Here is a 16,107-nt window from a genome sequence, read left to right on the forward strand (position 1 = left end):
AACTTGGAACTACATAATGTGTAAATTAAGTACAGTATGCTTCACTTGGGATAAAGATTCTCTCCAGTTAACTGCCAAGTATGATATCAGCATGCCTATGAATATTTAAAACGAAAACTGTTGTGTTCTCCCTCTGCTAATTCCTCTTTCATTTTGTTGAAGCTGATTGCTTCTCTCTCAGTAACAGAACCCTTGTCAAATCAATCTAAACATGACTGTAGCTCTAAGAGTACAGTTATATTGGACGCACAGAATGCATTATATATTTGGTACTCTAAATTCTTCTTCCCTGTGAGTAACATGTCGTGTCTTTATGACCTTTACTCTAAGGGATCCTTACTCAGGAAAACTTCCTGTTGACACTAACTGGATTAGCAACAGTCTGCAGAACTGGGTTTATTATATTGTATAGCCCACAGGTTTTACTTTAGGCTTAAAGAAGTAGGTTCTTGCTCTTGGCAGGCAAACCTTACCTGCGATCTACAATGGACTGATAGCACTCTCAAAGGTCTGTATTGAGTTCTCGTCACTCTGTATGACTCTTGGTCAGCTTTTAAGTGGAACAGTTTAATGAGAAACTGGCATAGTCTTATAAATCTCTTCTCTGACAAGTAGTGCTGTTTTAATAGCTCTTCTGGATAAATATTCCCTTAGAACCTGTAAAGGTTTAGAGGAACATGACATTCGGTAGTACTAGGTACTGCGAAATTACTTCATTAACTAAAGAAACATTCTGAAAAAACCAGGGATTCTGCAGCTTAAAGTTTCTAAAGATATGAATGCCAAAGAAACTAATCATGTTTTAAGTAATTAAAATTCTTATTTCACTTGATGTCCGATTTGAAACCCATTGAATTCAATGGGAGGTTCTCTGTAGCGTTTGAATCATATTTACTGAGGAGGTTGTATGCTTGCTTGTGCACAGCTTTATGAAGAGGCAGGTGTTATAGATGTGGTTTTCCAAGCAACAGTGGGACAATGTTTATTTTGAACCTTCAGTGTTAAGGTATACATGAATTGAAATGTTTACATACCATATATTCCTCTCATGGAGACTTATATTTTTACAAAATCATTTTACTTGTCCAGTTGGGTGGTTTATTGACTCTTGTCACGTTTTTTTTTTTTTATCTGAGCTTCCTTGTCTAAAATGTTTTTTATTTTAGTTTTATTTTGTAAAGGAAATTTTATATGGGTCTTTTTTTATTAAGAGTGTCTTTAGAAATGTTTGATTTAATGTTGGTACCTACTAAATACAAAAAACCAGACTAGATTTCATCTTAGATGAAAAGCAAATGGAGATGTAATCTTGCAAACACCTGATTTTGTTTACTTTTAAAGTTGTGAGGATTCCTGTTGTTTTCCAGTGCTCCACAGAAGCTTTAAGAGAAATAATCCTGGAGATCATTTGCAGAAATAGACACTTACCAGAAAGCCTGTGCATTCTCAGCTGTGTCAAGGGCCCTGCCACCACAAGAGAAATTGTATTGAAACCTAGATGAATGACTAAGGAGCAGCAGAGTGGAACTGGAGGGGGAAAAAAAGCACTTCCTTTTCACCTTTCATTTTCTGTGTTCTTCCTCCTTTGTCAGAGGTTGGGTGTACAAAAGCAGCTGGATCCAGATGTCAGTACGAAGTAGCGGTATGAGAACCACTTGATATTCTGCTTTACAAGAAAGGGTTACATGTGAGACGCTTGCAACTCCAAGCTGCTTTAACTGAGTTAAATGTTCTTAGCATGTTTCTCTACATGATAGCTGTCTTGGATAAAAGGTCCATCTAACCCAGTATCTGTTCAACAGAGGGCAACATCAGACCTCTAGTAAAGGTAGATGCCTAGCGTTGGCTTCTGGTTCTTGATGTGGAGAGAGAACTAACGTCCAGATCCAGGTTACTTAGGTGTGGAGTTATACATAGGCATTGAATAGTAGTGTTTAATCCTTCTTGTGTATGTTTTGGAAATCATATCAGAACTTTTGAACAGCTGCTGCTTATGTAGGAATAAAATTTAATAACTTGCCTTGAGTGAAAGGCTGCTCTGATGAGAATATATTTTAGTTCCTAAAGAATTGCCGCTAACTTCAGGGCAAAAAAGAACATATTTGGTTTAAAAGCTTTGAAGTATAACAAGTTGCCTATCCTTATTTCCAGGAGCATGAACAAAGTCCTCTTACTCCTTGGTGTGCAGCCTGTAGACCTCTGTTTTGCTTTCAACCAAGCTCTTGAAATCAAGGTGAAGTCTATAGCTGTCATAGTGAATCAGTATTAAACAAGGGGAAGGAAGCTGTTCCTGGTTTTGTGAAGTGAGAATTAATATGAATGGGGCTTCATGATGTGACTGAAGCTTCACAGGAGAATGCAAAGGCATTGGGCTGCCAAATTTTACTAGCATTTGCTGAGGGGGAGTTTAGTTGTTAATAACACTGGGCAGCAGATGGTCCTAGAAGAGTTGTTAAGACACTGTGGATCGTACTGTAAATATGTGGGTGAATGGAACCAGGATGCTGACAGTTCACTCTCACCACTCATCATGAGAAGGTGACTCGAGTGGAGTTTGGTATTGCCAGAACATGAATTTCTTGGTATTTGGCAGTCTGCTATGTATCTGGGAAGAATTTTGCAACATAACAGTGGGATGGTAGTTGGGATGCACTTAAGTCATGTAAAGTTCAGAACAGAGAACATTATATGCCTAGTCAACCTTGCTTGACCACTGCTGATCTTTAGACCTGAAGGTACTGAAGCTGTGCAGTTCAGCTACAAGACTAGTATAGGAGCTAATTTTGGTCTTCTGTTTTTCTTTGAATCCAAGAGAGCATTCATTCATTCATATTACAAATGAATCTGAATTGTTGAACCAGAAAATAAGCTGTTACAGGAAAAAGTCCTCTCTCCCCTATCACAAGCCTGGTCTTGAGCTACTCTTCTGTTTTTCCTTCTCACAAAATACCTCCAGCCCTTCCATCCAAACCAAAAAATACAATTGTGGATTGGGGCTTTTTATTTTGATTTAGCAGCATGAGACACAAAGTATTTCATCCAAATCCTTTGCTAATTTTTTAGTCCTTTTCTCATCTCAGCCTGCTTACCCATGCAGCTTTTAATCTGGCTTGAAGAAAATAATGATATAAAGTATCCAAAGTGTGATTCACAACATGAAATACAGTATATGGGTATTATACAGATATATCAGAAACTTAGTAGACAGTGTGCAAGGACACAGCTCCTATTGTTCACTAGGGACACTTACTCACACCCGTGCTCTGACAAAAGAAAACCAAATTAAAAACCTCTGATAAAATAGCCAATGGGAGTTTTTGCCCCGTGTTTGCAAATGGATGAGTAGGTACAATTAGAGAACTTCAACTGTGTAGTAACCCATTGAAACCAGGGTTCCCTTTGATGCTGTGATCTTCAGTGTAAGTGTAACCTTCATGAACAAATCCCTGGAAACCATTTTCTTTGTATCTTGATGTCTAGATGTCATCGTTTTCCAGGTAGTTTCATGGGGCTTTTCTGATTGTTTTGTTGTTTGTGTGTGTTTTTTTTCCTAAGAGGGCTGTTCCCCTTCTTCCTTGAAATGATTTTCATCCCTTCACAGTCTCCTCGCTTAAGCCAGAAGTGAGGTACAAGCTTAAGAATTCATTTATTCTTAAGAGGGAAACAAGCTGATTTGGACAAGTATTTGAAAGGACACATACACTAAATCACAGTAGCTCAGTAGCTGGGTCCAGCTTTTTGCTTTGATGTCACTTATGTTTGGACTCTGTCAGGCTGCTTGGAGGGTACTTGTCCCCATCTTGTTGTCTGTTCACAGATGCAGAACAGTTTTGCTGTTACTCCATGATGCAAGAGGTCATTAGGTAACTAAATCTGCTGTGAATAGGACTGACTAAATGTCAGGTGCCCATTAACATCGATTCAAGCGAAATGCATGTCAGTCAGGTATTGCTGACTTCCCTCACATGAGGGTAGCACTAACAAATTGCTTCTGTAGTCTGACCTCACAGCAAGATCAAAAAAGTTTTATGGGCTTCCTGTCTTTGTAGTGATAGTATTGTCCTTGGTGTTAGATGTACTTTTTTTAGTTGCCTTTGAGAACTTTCAGTGTCTTGGATAATAGCTTCGTAATTTCTTTATCATCTTGTGATGGTGTTCAGCCTTCAATAATGGAAATACAGAATTGACACATAGGCAGCCAAGCTGACTGTAGGTTTGGTAAGTCTGGCCTCCTGAATGTCACGCTCTTGTTTCAGTGTTTCCACAATAGAGCATTTAGCATAACTTGTGATGTTAAGTTGCACTATTTTTTCTAGGAGAGTGTAAGAGATTACACTGTCAGAATGCCAAAACCTTCATACCAAATTTTTATTAATTGCATCAATGGTTTAACTTCGGGAGAATTGTATTTGGTCTCTGTATTGTTTAGGCTTTGACTAAACTAAAACCTGTATTTGCTAGTACTCCTGATTCCTAGTCTTGCATAAATATAGTATATGTTTGAGTAGGCAGAAACATGGTTTGCCGGTCCATTGCATCTCACCAAAGTCAAATTATAAAGTCTAATTTCTGAAAGGAAAACATTTTAATACTGGTAATTACTGTTCTGGTGAAATATTTAGGCTGGAAACAGCTGAATTATATCAATTAAAATCCTCAGTTAACTTCTGTTAGGGAATAGTTTAAGGCAACAGTAGTAGTCCATTACCCTTTACTTTCTGAAGGCACGTAACTCTTGCCGTCGAGTGACAGATATGCATGGACCAGTTGGAAAATACCACAAAGGGAGGGCTTTTAAATATTCAGATTTGCCTTAATGAGTTTATAAAAAAGTCTGCTAAAAATCTCCTGCAATGAATATGACCCTCAACAGTAATATTTATGTAGTGTAATTAGAGTGTTAGGGATCCTGTTATTGTTCACAATGTAATTAAGCTTATAATCTAGTAAATGTGACATACTATAATGTTCTGCTTTGTAAACATTATTGACTCCACTTTAAGACTGAGATTGCCTCATGCCAACAAATAAAAGAAAATCATGGCCTCATAAAAACTTCTAATTATTTAGATGTGCACTCTCTGGGTTCCTGATGCAGTCAAAGTTGAGACTGAACCAAGGTGAATATTGAACACAGGTGCAAGCTTCAGTGCAGGTGATTTGCCAACATCCTTTTATGTAAACCTCAGCTGTCTGCTTAAATCTCACTAAGTTTAAGGGGGAAAAGATGCAAATCTGAATAGCTTTTTAACCTCATCTGCATAGGCATATTCATATCGTGCTTCTGCCTTATTTTTCATGTTTCTAGATAATAGCCAGGTAGTGATTTGTTGCTAATCCAATGTAACCATGTATGTGTATTGATCAGTTACTCCTTCATGGGAGGTGACTAAAAATGGGCTTGGCTGAACAGTTCATCTTTTAGGGCTGAACTTAAATTTTTGTAGATTTTGTTGAATCTTAAATGGACAAGAACTTGGATACTAGATTACTTAAGCAGTAAGCAGAATGGGCCATTGCTAAAAAATTAATTTTTATTTCATGTTTGCTATTAAAGACCCTTAATAAAACTGTTATCTTAGTGTAACTACTTGTATCATCCCTTTTTTTTTTTCACTCAAATAATGACATGATCTGAGCCTCTTAAGTTCTGCTCTTTCAAGACCTGTGTGTGCTACATGTACACAGAGGAAGCCCTGCTTCTCTGTTAGTCTATGAGAGCATTCTCTCTGCAATGGTCTTTGTTAGTCAAAAAATCTTGCAATACTGGTAGTAATTTTCTGAAGAGTACAAAGTGACTGCTCTCAGCAATGAGAACAGATTCCAGATATGAGATTTCTTCGATAGAAACTTTGCTTTTATTGCGATAGCTGTTAGATGCTGTTTCTACCATCGGCCACTGTACAAATGGAGCAAAAGACAGGTGCTAGTAGAGCATCTATAGTCTAGGTAGCTTGCTGTAATTGCAGTCTCTCACTGTGAAAACTTTTCCACAGCTGTGCCAGCAAACATCGCAGACCTGAGAAACATAGAAGTGCTCAACTTTTTCAACAACCAGATTGAGGAGCTGCCTACACAGATTAGCAGCCTTCAGAAACTCAAACACCTGAATCTTGGGTGCGTATCTTAATGCAAAAATTTGCTGTAACAGAGGTGCTGTCAAACATTGTCGCAACTGAAACTGGAACTTCCTATTTTTTGCTATTAAAGTTTCTTTTTGAAAGTGTTTGTGATGGTAACTTGGCAATTATGGCTTCAGAGTGTTTAGTTAGTGTCCTGGATAATCAGATAGTTAAGTGGTCAGGTACTTATTCTGATACACAGATAACCATTTAAGGGCAACAGCAACTCACATTCATTTAATACTGAAGTCAAACTTAACAATTATTGAATTTTACTTCCCTAGCAACTGTCTCTTAATTCTGTGGTTGCTGTGTAAGAGTCAGGCTCTATTTTCTGTTCTGCTTTGTTTTTTTTAAAAAAAAAAACCCAAACAAAAAAAAACCACCCAACCAAATACTCACTTTTCCGTGTCAATTTAGGATTTTAATTCTAAAGTCCCAAATTCAGCATTAAAGAAATTTAAATTTCTATTAAACCTGTAAAAGAAGCAGCAAATCTTTAAATGTGGTGTGCATTTAATTCAGAGAGCTAGTATTGACTGAATTTGAGCCAGGGGCATTTCTGTTAAGTGTTTAGATACCATATTCTAGTAGAGTTGGTGATACTTTATGATAACAACAGTTGCAGAAGGCTTTCTTGAATTATTAAGAAAGTAAATGTGAAGTACAGAACCTTCTCAAAACTAACTGGACATATTAAAGTGTAACTACTTAGGAAAGTAGTTACACTTTAAAGCTTTAGCTTTATACGTGTCTCATAGAAAGAATGCTTGTATTTTATAAATTCAAACTTCTGAACACCTTAAACAGAGGGTTTTTTTACTATTTTAAATACCAAATTATTTTGGCTAGGCTCTGTGTATCCTCCTTTTAGATACTTTTGTAAAGTGCGGATAATTGAATTGCATCCTGAACTGTTGGAATGCCAATAAATGTTTTCATGATCTGTCTTCTTTGGTCTTTATTTGGTCACTTTAGATCTCTAGCACATCCTAATATCTGATTGAACCTGGACTTGATCATGAATTAATATTTACTCTGAAAAGCAGCATTTTATATGCCTTGGTTGTTAAAAGCCATATTTTGGAATGGCATGTAGAAGTGTTCCAGTGTATAGAGGGAGAAAGAAGTTGGGCTCTTTCTATGGATTGAAGCAGTGACAAGTGTTTCTGTAGTTCAAGTACTGGTCTCCGGTACATTTTTTTTTTTTTTTTTTTCTATTAACGTAGTACAAAAGGCCACTTGCAGTTAAGACCAGCAGACATTTAGGTCTGGAACCACAGTTGCCACCTTTGTGTGTCATGTGGTCCAAGATCTTGTAGATTAAATGCTCTTCCTTCTTAATCCCCTCCTTACCCGTATTCTTACAGCCACAGGTTTAGTTCTGCAAATGGGTTCTGCTTCAGAAGTCCTTGGAATCAGCGAAGGGGAAACTGCTCTGCTCTAATAGTTTGGGGCTGGTGGTGGGGGAGCCCAAAAACCCTCTTGTCATCTGCAGTGCATGTATGCACACAGGGCATCAAAACAACCCTCTGGGGGAGAGGGGAAGCTTGAATAAGAGCCTGGATGATTTTTGGGAGGATTTTGGTGCAGAAGAATCAAGTAGTGGGGTGGGAAGAGGGAAGGTGTACTGCTGCAATGAAAGCTTAAAAAATAAAAATTGAAAGGCAGGTGTGGCATGGTTTCTGTGGCACAAGCTCAGTGTTTCAACTTCTGCAAGGCGTAATGGTGCTGGGCAGGGAATTCCAGCTGGTTCTTTTTCCATGCCAAAAAATAGATATCATTCTGCCTGTTGTCAATAGGGAGAACACTCCTCTCCCTGTTCCTTGCTTGCAAAAGGGAAGGCCATTGGGGCACTTTACTCTTTGTACTAGTGGAAAAGGAGCTGCTTTCTTTAGTCCTATTTAATAATGAAGAACAGCTGTAAAAGAAATGACAAGTCTGTAGGAACAATGGTGGAGAATTCCTTTCTGTATTTTAATAGCTACTACTGCAACAGTAATACTAGAGGTGCGTGTCTGTGGTAGGACTTCTCATCAGGGATGAGGAGAAGTTTTCATTCAGAATTTAGCTACAGAGAGCTGATCTCTGAAGGTTCTTGTTCTGGTGGGTCTGGTTTATGCAAAAGTGGGAGAGGAAAAGTGAGATTAGTATCTGAGAGTTAGTAAAAGAAATGTTGCATGTGTAGTTGTCATGCTTAGTCTGGAGGTGCAGCTGCTCTTGTGTTTAATTCAGCGTCCAAAGGACTCTTAGAAGATGGGCTTATTAAGCGTTCTATAGGTGTCTTTCATAGTATTTATCACATAGTATAGCACAGTGTTTGACAGACAATGCATGAGGAGGGGAAGGCAGGCCCTAGAGAATAGAGCCAAAAGTCATTATTTTTGGGTACCCAACTTTGTTAATACTTGGACTTGAGTTTTCATAGTTTTTAGCATTACATCACTCTTCATAAATTCGCATTCTGTCTTCTCCTGACTTCAGTTGTAGCTGTTGCTATTTACCACTTTTGTGTCAGGAGAGTCAAATTAAGAATATGTTTAGAGACAACATGTGAAAGGTCGTGATTGTTTCCCATCATAAGAATAAAATCCAGTTCTTCAAAATAGCTGCCTGTACGTGCTCTTCCTGAAGATGCCTGTCTTTGTTCCACTTTTAAACCCAGGTGACAAATGAAGCAAGATCCGTACAGACAAGCTATATGTTTGGTGTACATACACTAGGGACAGTATAAATAATGGGCTGGTAGTTCTTTTGTGTTCCTGTGATAAGCAGCCAGAGCTGTAGCTTGTACAAAAACAGTAAGGCGCTATGAATACTGTCACCAGCTCCTTGTCTGTCTTTGTCATTGCAGCAGCTCTAGTGATTATGTGGATCCCCTCATTCAAGCTCTTTGAGATCAGAGAAAAGTTACTGCGTTTTCTGTAGCTTGTCTGCTCCAGGTTATCAGAGAAACCTTCTTCTCCTGTTAGCTTTCTCCATCTTCTTCTGGCTTTTGCCAGTAGGAACTGGTATTCTAAACCCTCTAAGACTGGTGGAACAAGCTATATTTAAACTAAGCCTCCATCAGTCAGAGGGTTGACATTCCATTTACCTCATGCTCCATACGCATAAATAGTTAGCTAGTGACACAAATTTGCTGTTCTTAAGAAGGGGTTTGAGCAGCAATTATCAATGAAGGTAAATACCATGCAGTTGAGGTACTCCTCATTGTATTTGGTACCATGGTGAAGAACTATGTGGTATGGAGGAATGGCAGATGGTAAAGATGCTGTGCAAAGGGGTAATTTGTAGTTTACCTAGAAGACAGATCATCCACCAAGGACCAGCTTGCTCACTGGCACACTTTAAGCTGGGCATAGCACTGTGGCACCTCTCTGCCTTTTGCTTCGTGTTTCAGGTGTGGCTGTTGATTGACATAACAGACAGGATCCCTTGCGAGTGCATAAGTTTTGGGCATATTTATGAGAGTAGGAGTTGAAAAGGGTCTATGTTGCAAAAGGCTTGCTCAGTATCTTGTAGCATCAAGCCCTTTTCAAAATAAAATGAAAGGGAATTTTGGTGTAGGTTATGTTTTTTAGGAATGAAACTCTTGTTGCCTGTATTATTCCTACCAGATGAAGTGAATACTGATGTCATGTTCTGTTTTGTCCTCTTCACCTACAGCATGAACAGGTTAAACACCTTGCCAAGGGGATTTGGCTCTTTACCAGCTCTGGAGGTTCTTGACTTGACTTACAACAACTTAAATGAAAATTCTCTACCAGGAAACTTCTTCTATCTGAGTAAGAAACTTTTCTAAATCTTCTACAAATCTTCATGATATGGTGCTTTGATTTCTGCAGTTGAAATTTATTTGATGGAGACCAAACTCCAACAGAATTTTTTTCTGATATTTATGTTTTTCTTTGAATATATCTTGAATATTTCTACATACCTCAGCAATATTTATCACTGATATACAGTCACCTGACACCATTGGACACAAGAAGACTTGGTTAGTAATGGTATATTAGTTTTCTTCTAAGTCATATTTCCTTAGGTCCCATACTTAGTTAAAACTTCACAGAAGCTTGTGAGCCTCAGGGAAGACAAACTTGTTTCACAAGGCAACTGTTGTGCATTCTCTCCAGAAACAGTTGTGTTCCTGATAGTTCATTACTGAAATACTTTTAACAGCTTGTGGATGTCGAAGTGACCAGTATGTTAAAAATATGCTAAGGTTACAAAGCTTGGTACAGGAATGGTAGAGCTAAGCTGACCTTTGCACACGTTAAAAATACACACTCAGAGAGTTAAAATAAAGGTATTGTAATGCATATGTGCAAAAGGGCTGCACTATGGTTGCCTAAGCAACTTGAATTCTGGCACTTTCTGGATTTCAGTGATTCTGCTACTTTAGTGGTCTTTTCAGTGTATGATGCTGAAGTGACTTCAGGATCAGTGCATTTAGCAGCAAAAGTGACAGGTGAGGGGAGAGGAAGGAGTGCCGCTGTCTGAGAGGTTTTGTGATTGTAACCTGGCAAAGGGAAATTTTTAAGTCAGCATTATTAAAAATGGTCACATGTAATGAAAAGAGGAGGAGGAGAAGACTGCGTAAGAGAAATGGGATCCCCTCTCTGGTGGGGAGGAGAGTTTTTGCTGACCTGACCACCTTCCTTCCCGCTGCACCCAACAGTTCTTTGTGAGTCTCCATTTTCTATTGTTTTTTTTTTTCTAAACTGTCATCTATGCTTGTTCAATAATAGCAAGCTACATGGTTGTGCTGGGTCATCTCTTCTTCTGTGAAATTCATAGAGACTAAGCATGGAAATTACAAATTACACAATTTGAGTCTTCTGTATTGCTCTCTTTCAAGGTCTCTTTCCCAGTGTTAGGCTGTGCTTTCTATAGAGCTTAACATAGATGTGTAGTTGTCCAAAAAACTCAGATAATTTTTTTTTTATGTTTGTTGAGGATGCAAATTGATATAATGAATAAGAATCGGGGGTAATAAAGAGTAATGACTGTATTCTGACAGCTGAGCATTAAGACTGTATGCCAGAACCTGCCAGAGTATACTATTGCAGAAATTGTTAATTGTGCTGGTCCTTTTGAGTATAGATGTTTTCCTGAACTCGCCAACAATACAATAAGCCAGTAAATCTAAGTTTAACCTGCTTGTTATTATTGTGAGCCCTGGGTATGTCAAAGGCTTTTCACCGAGTCAGGGTTATTAATCAAACCTGACTCCCTTTTATTGATTAGACCTCAAATGGTTTGGTTATATGCCACCCTGTTTATATATTGCTATTTAATTTGCAGCCACCCTGCGTGCACTCTATCTAAGTGACAACGATTTTGAAATCCTGCCGCCAGATATTGGGAAGCTCACAAAGTTGCAGATAGTAAGTAATTTATCTAAATTCTTGGAAAATCAATTCACTTTTGCAATGCTTGTAGGAATAGAATCTAGTCAATTTGAGGAGTAGTAGGGTATGCTTGCAGGAATATACCACTACACCTGGAACTGTTTCTTGTTTACTAGCAGACACTTGTAAATAAATTGGAAGAACTGAGTTTTTAGGAGAAAGGTGGGGGCAGAAGGAGTAGAGTTCTGGTTTAGGCTGCTTTATGGAAACCGAAAATTGTTCTGACTACTTTATATTCACTCTTAGCTGAGTCTTAGAGACAATGACCTGATATCACTGCCTAAAGAAATTGGTGAGCTCACTCAGCTTAAGGAACTTCATATCCAGGGAAATCGTCTTACTGTGCTGCCCCCAGAACTAGGTAAGATTATGGATGATCATTTATTTATTTGAGTAATAATGATAATGATGCACTGTGTTTCCTCTGAAATGAAACCAGTTGTTAAACTCTAGGAAATGATAATGCTTAAGTCATCACTGCTGCTAATATTTACTTTCCCCTGAGAAACACTCACTTTTTCACTCCTACTGGATATGCAGGAGGGGCCAGAAGATGTGTGTTTGGTTTTATTAGTTTTTTACATGTTATGTTTTCATTGTGTATTAGTGCACCTGACTGCCAATTTGTATATAGCATCTTGCTTTATAGAAGGTATCATAAATATTGGGTCTGCAAAGTTATTCTTGTCTCTGGCTGGGTTTTGAGAATACTGTTTGGATCAGCCAAAATTGTATTAAGCAAAAATGACAGCAGTATAAGTGGCTTTTTTGTGACTGTTCCTGTAAAAATGGAAGTTTGATCAACCTAGAGTAAAATATAGCTAAACTAGAATAATTTTTCATTTTTCTGTTTCAGTAGCCTACCTTTCTTAGTGAGTTGACAGCTCTTTCACTTAAAACAGTGGAACTGGTTCATGTACTTTGAACTTACGATATTAGCCATTTAAATATGATTACAAGTGGCTGCTTTCAACCTGTAAGGTAGAGTTTTTCTTTGAAACTTAAGTATTGATTTTGCTGAATTTGTATTGCAGTATTCCATTTTATGTGAGGGGCATCAACTTCAATAGAAGTTGTGCCTGTTTGTCCCAAGCCAGAATTTGGTTTCAGAACTTTTTAAAGATTGTCATAAAATATCTTTGTTGGGAATAATGTAGTTGCATCAATTCCCTGTTGTTGGAACACATGTTACACTGGGTTTATTCCTTGTTTTTTGTTATTGTGGACTGCTAACATAGAGAAATTTCTTTGTTTCTACTAGTGCCTTCCAAATTGTACTCCGAGTTCCCAAAACTCAGAAAAATAGTGATTGAAGGTAGCATGATAAAGCAAAATTATTTGTTGTCATAAGAACTTGCTTTGACCCATTAGAGAATGTGGCAGCTGTATGCATAAATGTGGCAGTCTGCAATGTATGCTTTTTGTTTTATACAGCAAAGGGAAGTGTCTGCTTTTTTGCTATGAGGTGGGGGAAGGTGTTTCTTTTGGCTCTTTTATTTGTTTACCCACTGTAGGTTTTTTGCCTTTATCACCCTTCTGGGCGACATGATGCTGAGTATTTTTTTATTTCTTCACCACTGGTAGATGAAAGTTGCTCTTGTTTCCTTAATTTCAGGTGTTAATTCCTTGACACAGGTATACTTTAGCATTTTGTCAAAGTCATATTTATTTATACAGCCTCTTTCAACAGCAGTAACATTTCAGAAGCGTGTAGTATCTGTAAATGTACTTTTCTGTAGCTTCCTAAATTGTAGCCTTGTTTTTTTCCAGAATGTGGAAGTTAAATGCTGCACTGAGTCTAACTACCTTCTGTGGCTAATTAAATGTTCTAAACATGCTCTTGCCTTACAAGCATAACAGCACATTCACTTAAATGGTTTTACCATCATTGTCCAAACCAAATGGAAATGTTTGTAACAAAATTCTTGATCTTTGTTTTGCACTGACCCACAAAACTCAGGATGGCCAAGGGAAGCATTTCTCCTTTTAGTTAGCATTTGTTTGCATTATAGAAAAATATCACAATCTGGTAGAAAAAGGACTTGTGTAATTTTGCCCCACCTGATCAGGATGAGGTGCATCAACACAGCTTAAGCACTTGTCATCTCCATTCTTTATTATTCAACTGCTATTCTATAAATTATCCTTTCCTCTTCATGTATTAATTTACCAGTGTTTCATTTTATGGTCTTACTCAAGATCCTCATTCATGATTGGTTGGCGTAATTTCTATTGCAGTCTATGCCACGTGTAGCACTAGAACTGTATCAAATATTTAAAATGGCTTAGATTTTGGGGTATATATCCAGAGAACATTACACTGAAGTCTAGATTTGTAACTTGTGCAACTTACAAGCATATTTACTGTGCAAAGCAATGTTCTTGCTTGTTTATTAAACATCTAGGCAAACATTCAGGGAACGGAGTTTAGTAAATGGAGCACCAGGCTGGACTTTGGAGGGCTTGTCCGAGGCCAGGTAGGAGCAGGCCACAGGCAAGCATGAATCTGCTGAATGATTAGAAAAAGTCACTTCATCTCTGCAGCCCTGTTTTCCCTTCTGCAAACTAGGACAATTTAGAGAAGCAGGCCCTTTTGCAGACAGTTTTAAAGTCTGCCAAGGAAAGGTGGTATGCGAGTGTTATAGCCTAATGAATGGACTGCTAATTCCATAGTCGTCATCTGAGAGAAAAACAATTTTATCTGCTGTCTGAGTTCTCCCTGCTAAATTTTTAAAATTGAATTATAATGTAAGGAGAACTATCCAAATACTTTGTGCTGAGCATGTTGGATAAATAGCTTTTCAATGAGCGGGTCCTGTTTGCATTAATTGGAGGTACTGCTGTTCCATCTAATGTAAACAATCTTTCCTCTCTCATTATCACTTTCATAATTAAAGGTTCTGAAGGCTTTTGACTGGCCTAGTTCAGGTGGACAGCAATGAGTTCATTTACCAGGGAAACGGGCACAATATAAATACCAGAATAAAACAGTGTATTTGAATGAGGAGAAGGGGAGGAGTACATTAAACTGGTTTTTAAAGGTAATGGAAGTAAGTGCAGATGAAGGCATAGAGAGTAGGGTATGAGAAAAGGCCACAGACAAGCACTGGGGTCACAATTTTGGACTGGAGAGAGATACCAATAAATAAAACCCTGCAGTCTGCTCTTAATCTCATCTGACATGACTGAGCGTGGCACGCGCCAGTAAGAAGGCTGGGGGAGATCAGTATTATCCTCCTCTGTGTTTAACAGAGAATACCTATCACTAATTTAAGAAAAATATTCTTGCCCAGGAGGAAAAGAGGGGTCTAGAAGAGTGCACTGGTGCTCTGGGTGAGGGTGCTTGTCTGTAAATACAGTATGGATGAGTGATGAACGCAGGAAATGGCCGGGAGTAGGTGGGTGGAATTTGCAGCTTGTTTTTATCATTTGTCTCTCAAAACCCCGTTCATCAGGAATGGTGGTGGGCAGTCATATATAAACTTTAAAGAAGCGCTGGCATTTTTTTCCCTAGCATTTAAAAGGTTATGTGCTGCATTGCGAGACAAATAAATCATGATTCACTGCAACAACAGAGTTGCAGTCAGTTACATAAATTGCCAAGGAAGCACTAAATCTGTCACTTTGTGTATTCTGACCATTTAAGAATTGGAACCATGTTTGGAAAGAAAGCTGGGTAGAAACAAGAACCATGTAAAGTGGCAGATGCAATTAGTAAGATCAATGATGGTGTTTTAAGTTCATTGTATGGTCATCTGGGTGGACCCGTATGTGCCACATGAAAGATCTTCTTAGCGGACTCAGGAGTGTAAGAGTAGTATATGGTGCAGAATATTCACAAAGTTGTAGCTAAAGGTAAATAGCCACCCAGAGAATGTAACTAGATTATCTGTAGGTTTGCATTTTTGATGTGAAAGCAAATGGCGTGATTTTTAAAAGCCAGATTCTAATGTTGACTGTGTTCATTACCCGGCCGCCAACACACATGTGTGTGCACATGTACACGGAGTTTGCTCGTGTTTATGCATGTGGGAAGAACAGTGATTTCTAAGGATGCATTTTTAATTACCGTCCTCTTTTTCCAAAACTGAATGTTGGCATCAATGGCTTTAAGTATACTATTCAATACTGTTCTAGTTTATCAAATATTTTCCTCCGATGAAGGGAGACATTATCAAAACTGTGAAGTTAGGTACATACTTGAAAAGTGGAAAATTCAAGCTCTTTAAAAAAGGAGAAAAAAAACTTTATGGGGTAAGTAGCCATATTCCTTTTTAAGGAGGGTGAAACATTTTGTAAATTAAATCTGTATGTCACAATGGCTAGTAATTCTTTCATCATTTTTTAGTTTTGAACAGCTAAATTATCTTCTGTGGATAAAGGATTGGCTTTAAATAGAAAGTTGAAGGAATCCTACCAAAAGTCTCAATATTTTCATCACAGGAAGACATTTTAAAATTTAGGCTTTTGAAATTAATCTAGAATTTGTGAATGAATATTATATTATGCAAAGTAGTTGCTGCAGTTATTTGTTCAAGTTAATATTAATCAAAATAGCAGTTTACTTAGGTAAT

At 38.0% G+C, this 16,107-nt stretch overlaps 1 protein-coding gene across 2 annotated transcripts in view; it reads left to right on the forward strand.

Moving 5' to 3' along the window:
* RSU1 (Ras suppressor protein 1) overlaps window positions 1-16,107 on the forward strand; it is a 114,924-nt gene that overhangs the window by 24,513 nt on the left and 74,304 nt on the right. For both annotated transcript variants that reach the window (XM_075705558.1, XM_075705559.1), the window contains exons 4-7: window positions 5,997-6,117; window positions 9,789-9,907; window positions 11,427-11,509; window positions 11,780-11,894. In XM_075705558.1, coding sequence (XP_075561673.1) covers window positions 5,997-6,117; window positions 9,789-9,907; window positions 11,427-11,509; window positions 11,780-11,894 — 438 coding nt within the window. The remainder of the gene's footprint in view (window positions 1-5,996; window positions 6,118-9,788; window positions 9,908-11,426; window positions 11,510-11,779; window positions 11,895-16,107) is intronic.

Source organism: Pelecanus crispus, chromosome 2 (genome assembly GCF_030463565.1).
Source record: "Pelecanus crispus isolate bPelCri1 chromosome 2, bPelCri1.pri, whole genome shotgun sequence".
Taxonomy (NCBI): Eukaryota; Metazoa; Chordata; class Aves; order Pelecaniformes; family Pelecanidae; genus Pelecanus; species Pelecanus crispus.